This window comes from Vulpes lagopus, chromosome 1 (assembly GCF_018345385.1).
Source record: "Vulpes lagopus strain Blue_001 chromosome 1, ASM1834538v1, whole genome shotgun sequence".
NCBI classification, from domain to species: domain Eukaryota; kingdom Metazoa; phylum Chordata; class Mammalia; order Carnivora; family Canidae; genus Vulpes; species Vulpes lagopus.
The window spans coordinates 77,680,043-77,702,790 of record NC_054824.1 but is presented as its reverse complement, the minus strand read 5'-3'; the positions used below and the strand labels follow the sequence as shown (position 1 = coordinate 77,702,790).

The following is a 22,748-nucleotide window of genomic DNA, read 5'->3' as shown; positions in this document are numbered from 1 at the left end:
CAGGCAACCCTGCCTCCCGAGCCTGTGCCTGCCCATCTCAAATGCCAGCATGCAATAGGCCACACCCTGCTCCCCCTGTCATTGGCCCGGCCTACACCCTGCTGGAGTCTTCTGAGAGGGATGGGCCCGCATCTCTTAGGAGTTGCTCAGGGACCCCATGTGCCAGCAGATGAAAGAAAACGAGGGGCCTGTTTCAACCTCATCACCACTCAGACAGCTCTGCCATGGCACAGGTGTCCAGTCACTGTCACCTCCCTTTCAGGTCACACGGCTCTTTTTTCTTTTTTTTTTTCAGGGTGGAAGACAGAGATTCAACTTGAAGGAGCCTTCGAGTCTGACATACAACATCGACACTCACTTCCTACCTTGTCAGCACGTCAGAGTTCAACGGTACGTGGTGTGGGTGTAGAGGGGCGGATTTGAAGCCTTGGCTATTTGAGAATGTGAATCCGTTACATGTAGGGAAACTCCTTTAGGTCCTCTCTGTCATATTTTTATCCCAGGTCTACCAGACATCCTCCCCGTAACGAATGTTTGTGTGATTATGTGATTGTGTGATCATGTGATTTAACCAGCCACGGGGGTCGGCCTTCCTAAGTGTCATAGCTTCATGGAGCATGGGGCACACTCATGAAACCACTAGGTCTCTACCCTAAAACCTCATTTAAATTTTATTTTTATAGCAGGAAGAGGCACTGGAGTCATCTGATCTGAGCTCCTCATTCATAGATGAGAAAATGAAAGCCCAGGGGCCGGAGAGAGTTAGAAGCAAACACCCAGGCCCCTGACTGCCAGCCCAGCCCTCCTACTGTCACACTAGTCCTAAGAAAAGCCAGTTCCCTATGACAACCAGCAAACTGCCAAGCGAAGATGCTTGTGAAGGATGGCATCTGAGCATCACCAGGCTGACCACAGTGGCCCAATGTATTTAAATCTATCCTTGTTAGCTACAATCTATCCAGGCCTTACTAAAAACCTACCATGGGCAGAGGGCACCATCCTAGAAGTTCTGGGGAGCGCAAAAATGAGTAAGAAATCGCTCTCAGGGGAGCTCTCTCATTCTAGTGACAAGCACAGAAAAAAAAAAAAAAGCACATAAAGCCAAAGATATACAGTGTCAGAAGGCCTCAGGTGACTCAGAGGGAGGAGGCCACAACTGGCAAGAAGCAGGATGGGCTCCCCGAGAGGAGTGGAAGAGAGTCTGGATAGCGCTCTTATAGATTTGGGGTTCAGACTCTAGCAGAAAGATGAGAGGTCAGAGAGGCAAAGCCCAGGACCCGCTCAGGGATGGGGGGCCCAGGTCCTAGGGCAGTCAGGAAGAGCCCTGGACTGGCCCCGTATAGTGGAGAACAATGAACGTCGGGAAGGGAGTCCGTACTCAAAACCTGAAAGCTTCTGGGTGGAGAAGTGCTCAGAGAAGAACCTCACAGTAGATGAAGCCTGGAAGGGGCTGAGTGGGGAGCACCTGGGAGCCCTGGCAGGTTAGCCCAGCCCTGGGGGTGGGAGCCATTCTTCAGCTCTACCGCCCAATAGCGGATGGGCTGATGTAACTCAGGGAAGGTGATTGGAAACTTGACCAACTTTGGTTCAGGTCGTGATCCCGGGGTCCTGGGGTCAACTCCCATATCAGGCTCCCCACAGGGAGCCTGCTTCTTCCTCTGCCTATGTCTCTGGCTCTCTTTCTGTGTCTCTCATGAATAAATAAAAATAAAATCTTTAAAAAAATAAACTTGACCAATTCTTCAATTCAGGTCTCCCTGAGAGCATCATACTCTGGGATTCACTGGGCCTCCATTCATACATTTCATTCCATTTAACTCTGCTTACTTTTCCCTAGGGGCTTAGAAACAGGAGCTGAAGTAACTAGCACTTTCTACCCTCTAACAAACCCAGAAGGGCTTTGTGCACTATAAAATGCTATACAAATGTATGGCACATTATGGAAAAATAAGAAGTTTCACTGATAGATGAATGGGTAAGAAAAATATTATTCAGCTATTAAAAAAAGGGAAATCCTGTCATTTGCAAAAACATGAATAAAACCTGAGCGTATGGGCAGCCCTGGTGGCGCAGCGGTTTGGCACCGCCTGCGGCCTGGGGTGTGATCCTGGAGACCTCGGACAAGTCCCACATCGGGCTCCCTGCATGGAGCCTGCTTCTCCCTCTGCCTGTGTCTTTGCCTCTCTCTCTCTGTGTCTATGAATAAATAAATAAAATCTTAAAAAAAAAAACCCTGAGCGTATTATGCTAAGTGAAGTCAGACAGAGAAAGACAAATACCACATCACCTCATTAATACATAGAATCTAAAAACGAGCTCATAGGTACAAAGAACAGACGTGGTTGCCAGAGGCAGGGGGTAGAAGGTAGGCGAAATGGGTGAAGGCATTCAAAAGTGCAAACTTCAGGTTATAAAATAAGTAAGTCATGGGATGTAATGTACAGCTGGGTGACCACAGTTAATAATACCATATTGCAGGGGCACCTGGGTGGCTTAGTCAGTTAAGCATCCAACTCTTTTTTCTTTTTTCTTTTAAGATTTTATTTATTTACTTATGAGAGACAGAAAGAGAGAGAGAGAGAGAGAGGCAGAGTCACAAGCAGGCTCCATGCAGGGAGCCCGATGTGGGATTCGATCCCAGGACTCCAGGATCACACCCTGGGCCAAAGGCAGGGGCTAAACTGCTGAGCCACCCAGGGATCCCCGCATCCAACTCTTGATCACAGTTCAGGTCTTGATCTCAGGGTCATGAATTCAAGCTTGGCATCCATGTTTTGCATGGAGCTTACTTTAAAATAATAATAATAATAATAATAATAATATATTGTATATTTGAAAGTTGTTAAGAGAGTAGATCTTAAAAGTTCTAATCACAAGAAAAACAATCTTGTAACTATGTATGGTGATGGCTGTTAACTAATCTTACTCTGGTGATCATTTGCAGGGTATACAGATATTGAATCATTATATTGTGTACCTGAAACTAATATGTTATATGTCGTTATATCTCAATTTAAAAAAATAAGACATGATCATGGGGTACCTGGGTGGTTCAGTCAGATGAGAGTCTAACTCTTGATTATGACTGCAGGGTTGTGAGATCAAGCCCCATGTCGGGCTCCACACTCAGCACAGAGTCTGCTTGAGACTCTCTCTGTCTCCCTCTGCCCCTCCCCCTGTTTGCATATGTGTGCTCTCTCTCTCTCCTCTCTCTCAAATTAATAAATAAATCTTAAAAAAAAAAAAAAAGACATGATCAGAACAAAATACAAAGAAAACTCCAACACCAAGATGTTGGGACTGAATAAAATAATAAAATGTTAAAGATGGAAACAACTGTCAGGACTGTTTGGTTCAACTCCCCACCTGCTTCGTAGATCCCAAATACTACAGAAGCTCACAAATGAGAGTCCAGCCTCCTTGAAAACGTCCCGTTCTAAACTAATACAGTGGCTGGCTTATAGTAAAGTGCTCAATAAACATTTTTAAGTGAACCAAATCCAAACACTCTGAAGTGTACCATAAATAAAAGTAGAACATTAATGACATAACAGATTAAAATTCAGAAAATCCATAGGCTGAACAAATCATCTTTCTTTCCTACACACCTACCAGGACCTGGGATTTGGGTATGTTTTTAAAAAACTGACATACAGTGACCTGGGTGGTTCAGTCTGTTAAATGGCTGCCTTCAACTTGGGTCATGATCCCAGGGTCCTGGGATCGAGTCTTGAGTTGGGCTTCCTTCTTCTTGGGGAGTCTGTTTCTCACTCTGACCCTTTCCTCATTTGTCCTCTCTCTCTCCTCCCCTCAAATAAATAAATAAATAAATAAATATTTTTTTTAAGAATTAAAAAAATTGGCATATGAAATAGGAAGCACACACAATAGTATATAAATCATAAAGCTTCAGACTGCAAAGGGCCTTAATGGACATCTAACTTGTGATCTGATACAAGGGAATCTGAGACTCAGGGAGGTTGAGTGGTTTGTTGAAAGTTTTAAGGCAACTTCAGAGAAATGAGAACCTAAGTCCAGTGTTCTTTCCAAACATGTTATGTTAATCATCTAATTAAATTCTAAATTGTAGAGTGCAGAATATAACTCTTCTAGAACGTGGCAATGGAAAAGAACACAGAGAGCGGAAAGAGGCTTCAGAGAAGAGAAAAAGTCTAATTTTCTGTAACCAAAATTGATAACCCATTAGTTGCAAGACTGTTGATGATGGGGATCACATTCTCTTTCTCTGCGTAGTCCCAGTTTCTGGGCACAGAGAAAACTCAGGTTAGCCAATTTTTAAGGAAGCATCATCTTAATTATTAAAATTAGAAGGAAGTTGCATATTATAAGAAATGTGAGCATCTCAGGTCCTGCAGAAACTGTATCTATGCCAGACCATACTGATACCTCCCATGCCCCTGCTCTCATTCTAGTAACAAATCTCTCTTTCCCATGCCAAACCTGGAACTTCATACCTCCTCCCTTGGGCCACCATGAGCATATAGTTAGAGTAAGGAGAGCCTAATTTGGTCTCTCTCTCATTGCTCATCTTGCCATAGAACTTTGTTTCCATTTCAAGGCAGACAGTCATGATAACTGGAAAAAAGTAGTAGGTGCCTAAAAGCCTCCTTAGTAAGGAGACAGATGCATCCAGAAAGCATCAGCCTTCTTTTTACTCCCTAATAGGTAAACTATCGATGTGAAATTAAAACACACACACACACACACACACACACACACACACTTAGGGGCTACTGGGTGGTGCAGCCGACTGAGCATTCAATTCTTGGTTTCAGCTCAGGATGTGATCTCAGGGTTGTGAGATCAAGCCCTCTGTTGTGCTCCGCACTCAGGGCAGAGTCTGCTTGAGATACTCTCCCCTTCTCCCTCTAACCTCCCCCCACTCATGCTTGCTCAGGCATGCATGGTCTAATAAATATTTAAAAATAAATAAATCTTTAAAAATAAAATTTAAAATTAAAAAATACACTTGACCTATAACAAAAAAAAATGTCTATTGACATGGTTCCAAGTACTTTCCCAGTTTTAGGTAATGATTATGTAGATGCTTTTACGCAGTAGGATCAGAGTGTGCACGGGGTCCTTGCTCTCCATCTCTTTCCACTTTGCATCATTTACACTCATTTACATTGATGGATGTAGCTCCCCAAAATGACAAGATTATGCAATATCTGCCATGTTGACGTGTTTATTTAGTCATCTCGTTTTGAGCACAGACTAGTTCCTTTTTTTATTTAGATAGTGCTCTGAACATCTCTGTACCAACTAATTTTTCCTTCCCCATTAATGAGTTAGAATATGGTGTCAAAAGCAGCATTCTTGGCAAAACATACCAATGGTTTGATTGTTCCTGTAATATTCTGTTGGTCTGAGCCTCAGAAAGGCTGAGACAAGTGATGCTCCCAACAAAGGAAACCTTCACTTGTCTCCTCATAGGTCAACAGTGAGCTCCTGGCATCTTGCACGTTGCTGGTTTTCAGGTACACACATACTTTAACTTCTGTTTAATCGCTCCCAGTGCTGTGCAATGTGTTTTGATGTAGTGCTATATATTTTTCCACATCCAGACTTTGCCTGTGTTTTTTTTTGACATAAACTGAGTGTTCATCTTTGGCTATTTATCAAATGGAATCTGGACACCAACTCGGACAGATATATCAAGCCAATTTTATTGTGTTTTTTTAGAAACTGTGGAAGTCTTCCCTATTGTTTAAAACTTCAAGCAATGTGTATAAAGTAAAATGTGAAAGTTGAGGGCAAAAAGTTTCTTTTCCCTCCCTGCAACAGTATCACTCTCAGATATAACCACTGAAGTCATCTTTCTATTCTTATCATTTTTTTTTAAAGATTTTATTTATTTACTCATGAGAGACACACAGAGAGAGGCAGAGACACAGGCAGAGGGAGAAGCAGGCTCCCTGCAGGGAGCCCGATGTGGGACTCAATCCTAGGCCCCCAGGATCACACCCTGGGCGGAAGGCGGTGCTAAACCTCTGAGCCACCTGGGCTGCCCTATTCTTATCACTCTTATCTGTAATTCTAGCTAGAACATCGTGTCTATTTCTGGGGTTAGAGATTTAGATGGCGGATTCCCACTATGAGTGATGAGTTTCGATGACTTACATTGCCTCCCCCTCACCAGTCCTATGTTCATTGGTAGATCTTCTATTGGACATTGATGGCAAGATCACAAATTCAAATGCGTACAGAGTCTGGGCAGGACACCCAGCTACAGGCAGTAGGTGGAGTCAAGGAGGGTCATGGCCCTCCCTGCCTACCTTTTCCTTTCCCGTTAGCAATATGAACATGGCTAGGGAAAAGGCAGCAGACAACTCTTGTCTGTGTATTGGGGGATGACTAGGAATGGGGAAGACCATAGCAACCTGGCAAAGATGCCCTTAGATGCAGGCAGCAGCACCCACTGCCCAACTGCTGCCACGTGGAAGGACTGACAAGTCTTACTTTGTGAGCAAAGCCATTCAGAAATAAGTTCTGATGTGTCAGCTTTCCATTTGCAAATCTTAGCTCAAATATTTTAAGAATACCACTGGCCAAACACAAAAGGTCTATGTGGGGATCCCTGGGTGGCGCAGTGGTTTGGCGCCTGCCTTTGGCCCAGGGCGCGATCCTGGAGACCCGGGATCGAATCCCACATCGGGCTCCCGGTGCATGGAGCCTGCTTCTCCCTCTGCCTGTGTCTCTGCCTCTCTCTCTCTCTCTCTCTCTGTGTGACTATCATAAATTTAAAAAAAAAAATAAAAAACAAAAGGCCTATGTGCTGTATATGGCCAATCAGTTGACCATTTTGACCTCTGTCATTACAGTTTTTTTTTTAATTTCATTTTTTTATTTATGATAGTCACACAGAGAGAGGCAGAGACATAGGCAGAGGGAGAAGCAGGCTCCATGCACCGGGAGCCCGACGTGGGATTCGATCCCGGGTCTCCAGGATCATGCCCTGGGCCAAAGGCAGGCACCAAACCACTGTGCCACCCAGGGATCCCTGTCATTACAGTTTTAAATCACGTACTCGAACGTGTTATTTGATCCATCTGTTTTAGATGGTATCTCCTCACTTTGCACTCTGTAAGTGTAAGATAAGGACATTAGTGTCCTTAGAGTTTTCTCGTCCCCTCTTTTCCCGCCTCTACCTTCCATTCACCATTCCTTTACTTCTGGCTTTCCAGAGCTTACAGTTTACTTTCTGTTCTGTAACTATAACTAACACTTTTGAATTTGTCTATGGGTTGATTTTAGAAACAGGACAATCTTAAAAAAAAAAAAGATTTTAATTATTTGAGAGAGAGAGAGCGAGAGAGAGAGCACGTGCATGAGAAGGAGGGGCAGAGGGAGAAGCAGGGAGCAGCCCAATGTGGGGCTCGATCCCAGGACCCTGGGATCATGACCTGAGCCAAAGGCAGATGCTGAACTGACTGAGACACCCAGGTATCCCTGCAGGACAATTTTCTTGATGACATTATATTGTATAAATATTTTCTTCAAACATCTGGTGGTGGGCAGCCCGGGTGGCTCCGCGGTTTAGCATGCCCAGGGCATGATCCTGGAGACCCGGGATCGAGTCCCACTTGGGCTCCCTGCATGGAGCCTGCTTCTCCCTCTGCCTGGGTCTCTGCCTCTCTCTCTCTCTCTCTCTCATAAATAAGTAAATCTTAAAAAAAAAAATCTGGTGGTCTTGAATTAACTATAATCTATAATTGAAGAACTAGTTCCCAAATGTAGGTAGGTGGTGTGGGTTCTCCATCTCTTGGGTTAAGTCCTGTCTCCCCGAATGAGGGGCCCAACCGCACGCTCAGGGCACCTGAGCAGGACACACCTACTGGCAGGCTTCACTTAGAACATCTGGGCCTGGAGCAACTAGACAGACAGCATATCCAACCATTTCACCTGCTGGCAAAGTAAAAAGACATTCTTCTGAAACACTAACATCCATAGAAAGAGTTTTAGTTTTCTCCATATGGATATATTTTTAAAAGATTTTATTTATTTATTCATGAGAGACACGGGGGGGTGGGGCAGAGACACAGGCAGAGGGAGAAGCAGGCTCCATGCAGGGAGCCCGACGTGAGACTCGATCCCGGGTCCCCAGGATCAGGCCCTGGGCTGAAGGCAGCGCTAAACCACTGAGCCACCCGGGCTGCCCTCCATATGGATATTAAGTAAACATCCTTTAACCACCCTGACCTCTGTCCTACAGCCCACTTCTAGTCTCCACATGCTTCCACCTCACATATGAGGCTCTCACTCCTGCCAAAGCCTCACCCCTCAGATGCAGTGGCAGGCAGTGCTGACATAGCCTTCCATGCAACCCCGAGAAAAAAAATCTCTCACCCCTCACATCCCCTCCCCTGTTCTCAGTACAGCTCTGAACTAATTCTTTTGTAATTCCCTATATGTTCATTTCAATGGCATATCTGGAGGGAGGAGAACCAAAAAAGTCTGTTTAGTCTGACATGTTGAACCAGAAGTGGCCACCTGCTGACAACCGTGGTGGCTCCAGCAACACTTGTCCTGTCATTTCCTATTCTCCTGCTTCTCCCGTGAATACCACAGGAACTCTGTAACACCTAGGCAGACCACCACCAGCCTCCTCGCCATGAGAATTCCTGAGCCCCCTGGAAAGGACAGCTAGGGAAACTCTGGGAGCACATTCAAGTTTGCTAGATACCAAGATCATCATTCTTCAGTGAAAGTGGAAGACAACGATTCTTTCATCAGAGATTACATATTCCTTTGAATGAATCTTATGCCCTAAGTAAATGCTCAAGAATTTAATATCTTATTTCTATTATAAATGGATCAACTATTTTTGGGGGGATCAACTATTTTTAATATATCTTCTGGCTCTAGTCAATGGCTTTTGGAACTGACTTAAATATGAGTGGTCTCGATCAGCCCGCCCAACAGGGATGACAGAAATGTTCCATAATCTGCAGCTTCATGTGGATACGGAGCACTTAAAATGTGAATGGTGTGGCTAAGGAACTGAATCTTAAATTTTATTTAATTATAATCTTAACCTAAATTGAAATAGCTACATGTGGCTAATGGCTATCCTACTGGATAATACAGCTTTAGACCTCGGGCAACTCATTCTCACTGAGGACAGTGAACAGTAACTGATAAAACTGTAAACTGATAAAAGTAAAAAATGAGTCATACATGCAAGTACTATAGGAATCCAGAGAAGGAATTCATCCAGAGAATGGAGGGTTAGAAAGTTCATGTTTAGATCTATGTGTCAGTGTGAAAAATAAATGCCAAAAGATGTGAAGCAAAAAAGACCAAGTTGTACATTAGTACACATACATGGGTCCATCTGTATATATAAAAGCAAATGCAGATACACACTTCTATTTGCAAAGAACATTTCTGGAAGGATACCCGAAGTCGACAGTGGTTACCTCTGGAGAGCAGAAGCACAGGTCAAGGCAAGGAACTTGTGTAAACAAGTTGTTTGAATTTTTATTTTACAGATAGTTAAACATTTAAATCATTTTTTCCTCTATAACAAAATTACTTTAGATAATTCACAAATAATACATTTTTAAAAGGCCAAAGCAGACAACTCTTTCCTGTGGTTATTACTCACGAATGATCTTATATGATTATTGGAAATATTCCACATCCTAGGACCATGGCTCTTCTGTACTCTAATAAAATGCTTTAAAAAGAAAGCATCCTTAAGGAGAGTAGCATGGAGGAGGCAAAATTTAATTTGGACTCCTATGCTGGATGAGATGGAGAGGAGGAGAAAGGGCATTCTTGATAAAGGCACAAGAGGAAGGGAAGTGAGCAGGGGTGTGGATGTGTGGGTAAACAGTGAGGGCTCTAAAGGGCCAGACAGAGATTGGATGGGATAAGGGGAGATAAGACCAAATCCCAATGAACTTGACTGGCAAGAGGTCTAGAGCCTTAGACCCTACCATCTTGGTTCTTGGGGGCACCCATCAGGTGACAGGCATCATGCTACTCCTAGGGCACAGTGATGAATAAGAAACAGTCACTGAGTTCAAGAAACCAGATGAGACATGTGACAGGAATGGCATCACCTAGTGTGAAAAATACAAGATGTGGGGGCGTCTGCCTTCAGCTAAGATCATGATTCCAGGGTCTTGGGATCGAGCCCCACATTGGGCTCCTTGCTCTGTGGGGAGTCTGCTCCTCCCTCTTTCCCTGCTTGTGTTCTATCTCTGTCTCTCAAATAAATAAAATCTTAAAAAAAAAAAAAAGAAAAAGAAATACAAGATTTGGACCCAAAAGTACTGCCTCCATCACTTACTGACATAACATTAACAAGTTTTGTAATCATTCTGAGCGCCCAGTTCCTCTATAAAAAAAAAAAAATGGGGGCACTTGGGTGGCTCAGTGGTTGAGCGTCTGCATTTGGCTCAGGTCGTGGTCCCATGGATCTGGGATGGAGTCCCAAATTGGGTTCCCTTCGGGGAGCCTGCTTCTCCCTCTGCCTGTGTCCCTACCCCACTCTCTGTGTCTCTCATAAATAAACAAATAAAATCTTTTTTTAAAAAATGGGGGGGCAGCCCCAGTGGCGCAGTGGTTTAGCGCTGCCTGCAGCCCGAGGTGTGATCCTGGAAACCCCGGATTGAGTCCCACATCGGGCTCCCCGCATGGAGCCTGCTTCTCCCTCTGCCTGTGTCTCTGCCTCTGTGTGTGTGTGTCTCTATGAATAAATAAATCTTTAAAAAAATAAATAGAAAAATTTTAAAAATGGGGATAAGGCTACCTTACTACGAGGATGAAATGACTAAGTTTACATGCCTGACCCCAGAGGGCCCCAACAATGCCACTAGTCTGCCTATCACACCCTGCCCCCATTCCAAACCCCAGATCAACAGGAGATAAAATGCTTATTTACCCTTTCTCCTCAAAAAGTGAAACCAGAACAAAGTCCCCGTTCTGTGTCCTGTGGGCTGGGTGAGCGGGGCTAGGGCTGGCTGCACTAGGGAGGAGGCAGCCAGGAGAGCCAGAGGCGCTGGACAGCCAGGAGCTGATGGCAAAGGCCTCTGGGCAGCGCTCAAGGGCCTCCTGGGAGGCTCGGGGACGTTAAGCAGGGGGTGGGACAGTCAGATCCGCACTGCAGGAAGAACAAACTGGAGGCACAGAGTCAGGAGGCAGGAAACAGGTTTCCCACACCACTGCAAACCCTCCCTCAGTCTCTCTAAACTCCCACAGCACCAGCAATTTGTTGAACTATTCCAAGCCTCTAATTCTACACTGTCCCATCCTACTGTGTTACATACACATATTTTTTTTTCTCCCAAACTCCCATTAATTGTTCAGGAGGCACAGGACAAAGCAGATCCTTCACTTGAATTTCTCAAAGTAACCGAGCGCTTCTGAGTTAGCAGTGACCTCACCGGGCAGAGGTCAGTATGGGATGGACACGACCACTGGCTAAGACGGAAACTGGGGTCTTACGCGCTCGGGGGTCAGGTCTTCTCCGTTCCCTTCCTCCACCCTCTGCAACTTAAATATAAACATGCCTTGATGAGGTGGGGTTGGCCCTTCCTTGTGAAGCAGCTTCAGTCAACTCGGAGACCCGGGTCTAGATGGAAGCCTCATTTGCGCTGGAATTCTCAGGAAACACTAGGAAGCATCAGCTCATTCGATTCAGCGCGTGCAGCCAGGGCCGCTCACCATGTTTGCTTTCTCTGATGAGAATGAATTCCAGGGCAGAGGGGAGGAAGTCTCCAGTAATTTCAATATATTTCTCCACCATCTTGCCGCTTTCATATTTGACTCTGTGTTGGGGGAAGTGGCCTATGGGCACTTCAGCCGCCCCTACGGTAATAGAACAGCTGGAAGAGTCCCCGTCAGCCCCTGGCATGGTGCAGCCTTGGTTATCTGCGCAAGGAGCCCCCACCCTGGGCTCAGCCAGGCTCGACGGCGATGACACAGTGGAGCATATTCCTCTTCTCACCCTAGCGGCATCCTGCACTGTGGGGGCAGACGACAGAGTCCCACATCTGAGTTTTGTCCACTGTCTTCTTTCCCCAAGCAAACAGCTGCCCCCAACCACCCTGCTTGGGCCTAGCAGGCCTTCTGGCAGGAAGAGGCCCACACAGGCATGGAGTGGGTTCAGGGCCATTTAGCAGACAATTCTGAGATCCCTCCTACTCAGAACATGGGGGATGGTGTGGCTCCAGTGGGCACATCCTTTAGGAAGACAGATCCTGGCTGTGAGGCGGGGGTATAGCCCGATGAAGGAGCGGGGGCTTCTAGAATGTGGGCTCAGGTTGCCTGGATCTGGAGATAGGACTGAAGAGATACAGATCCAAGGTTTGATGAGTTCTTGAAAAGATAATCTCCAGTTGAGAGAGCCAAGAAAATTTTTTAAGAGGTAGGCAGCTTTGGCTTAATCAATAGACCCTGATTGAATAGTGGTTTTATAATGATATTATAGAAAATGTCATTAATAGTTAAATGATATTAACTCACCTCCTAACTCCATGTAGTTGACTTCCTCTCATCGATCCTAGACCCCATCAGTTCAGGCCAGATGGTCAGAGCCAGGGAGGAATGAATTATTCTAGAATGATTTAATTGCAGGGCCACTAACAACTCAGAATAAGGTACTCTCTTCACTATTGGTCAATTTGGTAAGGGTCTCTCTTTGGTAAGGTTTATTTTTTTTTCTTTTTCTTTTTTTAATTGCAATATAACTGACCTCTGACATTATGTTAGGTTCAGCTACATAACACAATGATTCGATATATGTATATACTGTGAGATAATCACATTAAATCTAACATCCATCACAACAGTTATAAATTTTTTTCTTGTGATACGAACTTTGAAGATCTACTCTCTTAGCAACTTTTAAAAATACAGCACAGTATTATTAACTACAGTCACCATTCTATGATACCTCCATGACTTCTTTATTTTATAGCTGAAAGTTTGTACCTTTCTGCCTTTACCCATTTTGCCTACACTCCACCCCCACCTCTAGTAACCAGCAATCTGTTCTCTGTATCTATGAATTTGTTTTTTTTTTTTATCTTTTTTCTTTTCTTTCTTTTTTTTTTAGATTCCAAGTAGAGAGATCATACAGTATTTATCTTTCTCTGATCTAAAAGAATTTTTTAATTCTTCTCTATGTCTTCTTCCCTATTTATTCCCATCAATTAAAAAGACAGTATCTCCACTGCATCTCATTGGGTGTTTATCAGTTAGGAACACGTTTTTGTAAAATTTCATGTGTGAATAACTACAGCCAGAGATCCTATTTTAAAAAGTGTTTAAGCTGTAGGATTTTTTTTTTTTTGTCTCTTAGTTGCTTGTCATTATGCTCCCTTCACTGCTGTACCATAAACCTGTGCCCACTCCCCACCAATCCTCAATGCTCTGGTTTGTTACCGCATGTGGTTTTTTTTTTTGTTTTTGTTTTTGTTTTTTTTTTTGCCTCATGGTTTTAAATTGGCTGCTGAGCACTAGGTATCATACCTGCATTCAAGGCAGAAAGCAGAGGACAGATGGAACATGAGAGCACCAGTGATTTTTTTTTTTTTTTTAATCAGAAAAGAGCTTTCCTGGAACTTCTATAGCCAACTTCAGCCAAAATGGGTCACAGAGCCACCTCTAGCTAGAAAGGAAGCCTCTACAATGGCTCCTAGAGTAGAAAAGATCAAGGATAAAGGGAATTGGTAATGGGTTATGTGTTGGCTGTCCAAAAGGTCTGCCATAAAGTGGAGAAGCCCTAACGGATGTGAGATACTGAGACCTACAGGGCTGAACATCTCATAGTTTGGAGCTTCTCAGATGTGAGCCATAAGAAGCACCTGTGGTCCTACTTTAATGTGACCAAGTCTTCTTGATAGAAAGAGGGGCTTTATGCCTGTGAATATAGGTATAATAAGAAAATGAGGACAGGGCAGCAATAATTTTCTCTCTTTAGGAAATAAAAACAAGAAGTACAAATTTGAACCAACTTTCTAATTACCAGCTTTGGAAGGCAGCAGGAAGCAAACCTTTCTAACTTCCTCACACCCTGGTGTCTGCTGTGTTTCTCTGCAGTGATGGAAAGGTCCTTGTGGTCCCTCTTCAGAAAGAGCTGGGACATCCCAGTACCCTCTACACCAGGCTTTAGGACTTGAGCTGGTGGTGGCACTTTCAAGAGGGCCGTAGATGGAGCTCCTGGGAGCTGCCACAAAGAAGAGAAGGGTTCATGCTTTGCAATGAGCACCAGCCTGGGCCTAAGCAGTAGCTTAAAGGCTTAATTTTAGAAATTCATTCATAAGAGATTCTGCAAGAGCCCAGTTAATGAAGAGCTGAGGTCCTGATGTCACTGTGAAGACACCAGGATTGGTTTGGTACAGAATGAGCACCTGGAACAGGATGTTCCCCAGCACCTGGACGGCAAAGTCATGTGGTTGCAGCAATGAAGGGTAACCTGCATTGGAGGAAGAGAACCATGGGCTACACTCAGTGGGTAACCACTGAGCTCAATCTTTTGAGCTCAATCTTTTGTAACTTGCAACTCCTGCTCAAAGCCCACGTCACTCCAGGTTAACCCCAGCTTGCTTCTCCTTTCTCTGTGGGCATCAGGGCAGGAACACTCCCTGTTCGACTATGTCTCTGGTAGCAAAACAACCGGCATCCTCATTCTGGAATCTTCTAAAGTGACTCTTCCCTACTGCAAAATATCCCTCTGCCCTTTGGTATGGTGATTATACACACTTGCAGCACCCTAGTTTAAGAGCACTTTCTAGGACAGCCTCTCCCTCTGTGTTTCCACTTGCAAAGCTCTCAGATGGAGCCAGATACTCCATCTAAGATCTCTCTGGAACTGTCTTCCTTCTGTGTCTGCTATCCACGAGCATGCTGCCAAGGTGTTGTTCTGCATTAATTTCAGGCAGGTTGGAAGGGGTAAAGTAGCTCCGCAGGCTGACTTTTAAGGAATGCATTCACTTTGACATATAATCCACACGCAACATAGAAAGTCAACTTTCACCAACAGAAGCAAAATGAAATTTTCAAACACAGAATGCTGTACTTTAAAAAATGCTACAGTCAACATTGTGAAAGCATTCGACCCACTGAATTGTTTATCTTATGGCAGTTAAGTTTATGTTATGTGGATTTTATCTCATTAAAAAACTACTGTATTACTATGCTTTTTAACTGTATGAAGTGGTTTTACCATTTTCTCCCTCAACTTATTTTCTTTTCACATTCCTGTAGGCCAGAAATACAGAAACCACCAGCTGTTTCTTCTCAGATAAGAAAACCCAGGTCCATAGAAGGTGTGAAACCAACAGGAGGATGACCAACTAACAGAGAACTTAGTTGGCTGATGCCTGGGCCAGTGCTCATTCTACAAGGTTCCAAAGCAAATAACTCCAGGGCATGGTCCCTTCATGACTTCCAAAGGCAGCAAAGGAAGTAGAAGTACCACCATGCTACAGAGGAAGCTAAGTCCTCTCTTCCTCTCCACGTCTGCCAGGATTTAAGAACAGGAATTCATCTGTCAGAGGCAGGAGTGCAGGAAAGAAGGTACTGGAGTCATTTTTGCTAAGCCATTTTTTCCAGTTCATTTTTTATATATTATCTTTTAAGTATAAAGTCAGTGTTTTATAACACACTCACAAAGTGGTCCAGCCACCATCGCTGTCTCATCCCAGAACATCTCCATCAACCCCAGTAGGAACCCTCTGCCCATTAGTAGTCCCTGCTGCTCCTCCCTGGCTCCCGGCAACCACAAATCTACGATCGCTTTGCCTATTCTGGACATCTCATACCCAGAGAGGCATTCAGCATATGGCCTCTTGTGCCTGGCTGCTCTCACTTAGCAGGATCTTCTCCAGCGTGTATCCACACTGCAGCATGGATCTTCGGGTTGCTCCCTTTCATGGAGTAAGCCAAAGCTAAGTCCCCAGGGATTCTTTCCCTGCTTCTTTCCTGCCAGCTGCCGGGATGTGGGGGTGACCATCAGGGCAACAGAAGAGAGCCTTCATTCTGGCAGGGCCCAGAAAGAAGAAACAGACTCGCCCAGCACCGTCACCAACATTCCCCACGATCCTCTTCAAGGGGAACGTGTGACAAGGACGATGATGTCCGACTCACCGGCAAAGAGTCTTAACTATGGGACCGTGTGGGGCGCGCATCACAAGCGGCCTATGCACTCTCCAGATGGCAAGGGCCATCCTACACAAGGCCAAGCCTGGTGCTGGAACAAAGGTAAGGCCCAGTGTCACTTGGGATGAGTGACATGCTTGCTCCCTTTCTTCTACAAGAGTGGAGGGGCCCCTTAAACTGTAGATTCATAACGCAACCTATGCATTTCTCATCACCTCAGCTGTCTTTTTGCTCAAGTCAAAGGCTTCTAGCCTCTCAGGTGTTTCCTGGGGTGGATTCCCCATGTTTAACTCAGGACAAATAATACCCGCCAATGTCCCGGACTCCCACGTGCATCTCCCCATCAAGCTGATGATGTGACTTTCTGGCGGCCTGAGCCAGCAGTGTCACAAGTCTCCCCACTGGGGCATAACCTTAGTATTCTTACAGCGGTTCGTCAATGTCCCTGCCATAGTTTTCTCCGTTCTAGCACAGGGCGGACAAGGAGTTACCATGCCTAATTTGCAGAAGAGGAAATGGAGCCCCAGTGGAGCAAAGGACCAGTATTCATTAGCACAAGGGACTCCATCTCCCACCTGGATGCTATGGATGCACCAAGCAGACACATGAGAGGCTATTTCACAAAACGCTCCTTTGAGGGAGGAAGTGAAAGAAAATTTACAGTCTGTTCTCAACTGTCCAGCTTTGAGGACACATATTTCAACCCAAGCTGCATGGTTCCTGCCACCAGCCCCGGTCATCAGCCATGCTTAAGTAGCACATACCCAGAACATGCCCTATGTTAACAGTAAAGCATCCCAGCATCCCTTCCCAACCCAGACCAACATCAACCATAAATCAAACAAGTTGCGTAAACTGAGAGACATTCACTTGATGTGTGGGTGGGGAGAACACCAGGCTTCCACAAGCTCCAACCTGCTGGGGCATGGGCCGGGGAAGCGGTGACGACCCTGCCCCATCTCCTCTCCGACCTCCCCTCCAGCCACGCTTCTTACCCTCCCTTCAAACTTGGCGGTGGCTCCTTCTCTGATGCAGAGGTTCCGAGGGGGCAAAATGAAAGCAGGGGCCTCTGTCGGGGGTGCAGACCCGACCCTCGAGTGATCCACACTGACGGAGGTTTTAGAAGCCTGTGTCAAGGCGGCCAGCTTCACATCCCCCATGGTCTGCAAACAGGAAGGAAGACCAGGTCAGATGAGACAAAGTGCAGCCCCTCGTCCCTGTGCATGGCCAGTGGGTGCCCCGTCAGGTCAGGGCTGGCCTGGAGCTCCTCTCTGGGAATGAGAGGCTCTGTGTCCTCCACATGCAAGGCTGCCAGGGTAAGGCTCAGCCTGCCCCAGCACCAGCACCAGCACAGGGCCACACACCTGCCTCCCCTACACCCTACAGAGAACTTCGAAGAAAGAGCAGCTAGGGACACCTGGGTGGCTCAGGGGTTGAGCGTCTGTCTTTGGCTCAGGTCATGATCCTGGGGTTGTGGGATCGAGTCCTATATTGGGCTCCCTACAGGGAGCCTGCTTCTCCCTCTGCCTGTGTCTCTGCCTCTCTCTGTGTGTGTCTCTCATGAATAAATAAAGTCTTAAAAGGAAAGGGGGCAGCTGGAGCAAGAATGGAGGGACCAGCTGATCTCAGCCCTTCTACAGCTGACATCTAAAGCCAGTATTTAATAATCGCTGGCTCTTCAGGATCAACATGTAAACCAGGCACTCACAACAGAAAGTAAAAGCTGCTTTTGCCTGAACTGTGAGAGGTCACAGGCTAAAGAAAAACAGGATCCATCTTCCCAGAAAGGAAAGAGTTTGGGGTTAAAACAGCAAGGATCCTGGCTGAGGTGAGGAGAGGTGAGAGCGAGCGGATGAATGAGGGAAGGAAGTGGGTCTTGGGAGGACATCCCACTTCTGGGGACCAGATGGTGGAAAGCTTCGCAGGTCACAGAACGTGGTGGGGTGGGTGGGGGCGTTCTAAGATTATTCAGGTTAATTTCTCCATTTACCACTGAGGCCCGGAGAGGGTAGGTCACTAGCCCAAAGAGACAGAGCAAAATGATGGCATCACCGGCAAGAATACCTCAGGCTCCCAGCTCCTGGCACAGGGCCCAGTCAGGCCTGGACAGGATGTCGATGGGGGCTGGCAGGTTAGCTGGAGCAAAGGGACTTCCTTGGGATTGATTCCAGAAGTGGAATTAGTAACAGGTGCGAATCTGAGTTCTTGGTGGTAAGCAGCAGAACAGACTGGCTGTCATAAACAGAGAAGGGATTTGTTGGAAAGATGGGGAAGGAAGGGCTCCCCACGTCCACAGGAAAGAATGGAGGACAAGGCTGGGAAAACGGGCAGTGGTTGAGAGAAGCCGGGGAGGGGGTGGGGGAAGGGGTGATCAGACCCCAGGTAGTCGCTGGACGCCCACAGCCACCACCTGGAGGACAGCTCAAGCACCCCTGCTCTAGGTTCCAAGCCAGGTGGGAGCCTCAGCAGGCTGGGACAGCTCCAGATTGGGGACCGCATCTCACTGGCCATGGAACGGTGGTGTCAGGGGCATGTAATTAGTTTGTTGAAATTTCTAACATCTAATAAAAATAAAGTAGGGATATGCCTTTTGAAGCTGAAGCTCAAGTAACAAAGAGCCAGGTTTGTTTATAACAGAGCACATCCTCTGCTTGACAAACCCAGCTTTCTCTTTTGCCAATAAGGTATTAGCTGCGCAAACAAAATCCTTTCCAAATGATAAGCCTCACAGGTTCACAGCGGTAGATGACAATATAAGCAAAACTTCTGTAGCACTTAGCCTCCACCAGAAGCTGTTCTAAGCACTTTTGAATAACAGCTCATTTGTTCCTCATATAAACACGATGAGATGGATAATCCCATCATCCCCATTTTATGGATTAGGCACGGCAAGATTAAGAAATTTGCCCAAAGTCGTGGCATTTAGTAGGGGCCAGGACTGGCACCTTGACCCAAGAGCTCCTACTTTTAACCACCGGCCCTCTTACCCCCTTGGATGTGGTTAGAGATGGCTGGTGGAGAGAGGGGTCTGAGGTCGGGGTAGCAAGTGAGAGAGCTACTAGCATATACATATAAAATTAAGCTTTTCTGCATGTCAAAATATACCATCAACAACATTGAAAGACGGATGGGATAAAGAGTTTGCAACAAAAACAAAGGACTGGAATACTTTACATCTGAGAAGGAAATGGCCCCACAGATAAATGGGCAGAGGCTATGACTCAGGCAGGTCACAGAAGACAGACAAATGGCCACTGAAACAAACGGACATGGCCTGACCTCAGTGAGAATCCAAGAGCGCAAATTAAGAACAAGCTATTGTCTTTCTTAAAAAACTGACCACACTGACATTTAAAAGGCAAGATGACATAAGACTGCGGTGAGGCGGGACAGTCACACCCTCCTGGGGGGCATATAAATTGCCAAATTGTTTTCCCTCTGCCTATGTCTCTGCCTCTCTGTGTGTGTGTGTGTTTGTGTCTCTCATGAATAAATAAATAAAATCTTTTTTAAAAAAGAAAAGAAACAGAAAGGAAGACCCAATTAAGTATCTAACAGTGAGAACTGGCTGCAAACAGTGCAATATCATGTATGAGTGAATGTTTACAAGGAAAAATAATGATAGGAACTGAATGATCTAGGAGTTTTAAACTCAAAATAAGTTTTGTTATGGAATACTTCATTCATACATATAGAAAAGCAGGAAGAATGATAAAATGAGCACCTCAAATGCCTATCACCTAACTTCAACAATTAACACCTATCTGGTCCAGCAGCACCACCCAAGGGGGCAGCCCCCACAGTCCAGCAAGGCCGCTCCGACTATGCTCCTTTCACAAATGAGGACACCGAAGCTCAGAAATAAAACCTGTCCAAGGTCACAGAGCTAAGAAATAGAAACCAAAACCACACCTGACCTCAGTCATACCCTCGAGAGAGAGCTCCTGGAGCATCCCATGACCCAGACGAGGCATTTCCTGCTGTCCCCAGTAAAGGGACATAAAATAGGCAGGGGCGGGGGGGGGAAGTATTGCCTCCCCTTCTGCTCCTAGGCCTGGCTTTAAAGACACAAGACGGCCTCTTCCCATCCCCCCTGCTTTCTGGGGAGCTAAAAATGAGGAGTGGTGACATCAGGTTCAGGACCCTCTCCGCATATTATCCTGATCCAAGATCTTCTGAGGCCTCTATTTTTTTTTAAGATTTTATTTATTTATTCATGGGAGAGAGAGAGAGAGAGGCAGAGACACAGGCAGAGGGAGAAGCAGGCTCCACGCAGGGAGCCCTACGTGGGACTTGATCCCAGGTCCCCAGGATCACGCCCTGAGCTGCAGGCGGCACTAAACCGCTGCACCACCGGAGCTGCCCCTTCTGAGATCTCTAAATCTCCTGAAGGCCCCGGATGCTATCATCAAAGGGAGGTTGGCTTCAAAACACAGAGCCTATCCCAATGGGAGGTCTGGCTTCATGGTTAGAAATGGAACAGGCAAGTCCTTCTCCCTAGCCAAGAGACATCCAGTCCCCCACAAGGTGGTTGCAGGGGGTAGTTACTTAACCATCAGGTGAACAGGCGCAGGGCCCAGTCCCAGGCTGGCCAGACACACCAAACAGCTCCGCTCAGCCCATCGCCCCACCCACTGCCACCAGCAGCATAAACAGAGTTTGTCCACATTGACAAGTAATGGTTACGGACATAACTGGGAGGTTCTATCAAAAAAATAATAATAGGGGATCCCTGGGTGGCGCAGCGGTTTGGCGCCTGCCTTTGGCCCAGGGCGCGATCCTGGAGACCCGGGATCGAATCCCACGTCCGGCTCCCGGTGCATGGAGCCTGCTTCTCCCTCTGCCTGTGTCTCTGCCTCTCTCTCTCATAAATAAATAAATAAATAATAAATAAATAAATCAGGGGTGCCTGGCTGGCTTTAGTCAGTGGAGCATGCGACTCTCCATCTTGGGGTTGTGAGTTCAAACCCCCATACCAGGCATAGAGAGCACTTAAAAAAACAAAACCTTTAAAATAATAACAGTAAATCAAACCAACCATCCTTATTCCCTTCTTCTGTCTTGTCCAGCCTGCTGACCACATTCCAGTCAAGAACACCAGAGGGGCTGGGTAACTTTTGCCATAATTTCTCTACTGGCAGAGCAGTGTTCAGTGGCTGGAAACACACCCAGCTCGGGGGTTCGTTCAATACCAGTTGAATGCAGATCAAAGGACAGAGAATTAAGTGAAAAAAAAAAAAAAAAAGGAGGGAGTCAAAGAGAACTGGATGAAGGCCCCCCCTCCCCCCATGCTCAGGCCAAAGCTCACCTCCAAAGTTTTCACGAGTAACATAATTCGTTAACCATCCAAAGCAGCACTAAGTTAACTTGACTTTAATTTGATCAAAAGCACTTTAAATTGTTTCTTGAACCCCGAAAAGAACAGTTTTCTACTATGGCCAAAAGAGAGTGAACTGCGGCAGAAAGACCCAGAAGTGTTAAAGCTTCGGGACGAAGTTATACAGCAGAACAAGTTCTGAGAAACCAGCTGTCTGTCCTCTTCGCTCCCTCCCCGGAGCGCATTTTAAACGATCTGGTCTTTAAGCAGCTGACCTGCAGCAGGGCATCCTGGCGATAGCTGCACCTACCCTACCGGTGGGGCCGGGCTCCCAGCAGCCTCTGCACTGAGCTGGCAGAGGGGCCAGCAAACACCCAGTGCAGGGGCCCCAGGTCCCCCTGGCCTGCAGTCAGCTCCCGACCACGGCCCTACCCGCTCCCAGTCCTGCAGGAGCCGCTCCTGGGCTGTGGGCTGTGCCAGGTGGCCTGGCTGGAACCACGGGGGCCAACAGTGGGCCAGGGCCGCCGTGCCTTACCGTGGCCTCCTCCCCGGGCAGTTCTCCCATGAGTCGGACGCGTGGGCAGCTCCCCCGCGGGACCGGAGAAGGAAGGCGGCCCAGGGGAGCCGGACGCTGCGCGGCCCAGGGCTCAACTCCAAGCCAAGGGGCGGCCGCTGCCTCTGCGCGCAGATGTTGCAACTCGCCTTCAGCCGGGCAGCCAACTTCGCTCGTCGGGAGATCTGTTGTTCTAATCCGCCCAGCTGGGGTGACCTTTGAAACCCCTGGCTGCCAGCTGTAGAGGCGCTCAGTGGAGTCCCGGGGAGACCAGGAGGGGAAGCTCACAGGTCTCTACTCGTTCGGAGCTGCCAATTCCAATCTCAGTGTGGAGCAAAGGGAGGATGCTGCCAAGCGGAGAGCTGAACCCTTGGGGGGGGGGGAGCTGGGCACACCCCCAGCTCCACATCTGGCCTGGAACGTCACTCACCCCTTGGCACATCTGGCACGGGATTACCACATAGGGCTCATGGGGATGTGAGCCTCCCGAGACCCAGCTCTTTCCTCCTTAAGCTGAAGAAGTCCTGCTGATGATCCCTGGAGTGGGAGGCAAGCCCAGAGAACAGACGACGGGGAACTCCCGTGCTGCAACCGTCGTCGGGAATCCGGGCTGAGATCTGACCCAGGCTCCACGCATTCATGTCACACACAGGGCCTGGTGGGGCTCGTTCTGGCCCCCGGGGAGCTTCAGGACTGGTCCTTGGTGCATACTACTGAGGCACGGTAGCAGGTGATGCCGGC

At 46.8% G+C, this 22,748-nt stretch overlaps 1 protein-coding gene across 2 annotated transcripts in view; it reads right to left on the bottom strand.

Moving 5' to 3' along the window:
* The window catches only part of MYLK (myosin light chain kinase), a 180,693-nt gene extending 158,546 nt beyond the window's left edge, over window positions 1–22,147 (bottom strand). For both annotated transcript variants that reach the window (XM_041772555.1, XM_041772565.1), the window contains exons 1-2: window positions 21,990–22,147; window positions 17,133–17,300 (exon numbers count right to left, since the gene is read on the bottom strand). In XM_041772555.1, the coding sequence (XP_041628489.1) occupies window positions 17,133–17,300; window positions 21,990–22,019 (198 nt within the window). In that variant the 5' untranslated portion in view covers window positions 22,020–22,147. The remainder of the gene's footprint in view (window positions 1–17,132; window positions 17,301–21,989) is intronic.
* Between the last annotated feature and the right edge of the window lie 601 nt (window positions 22,148–22,748).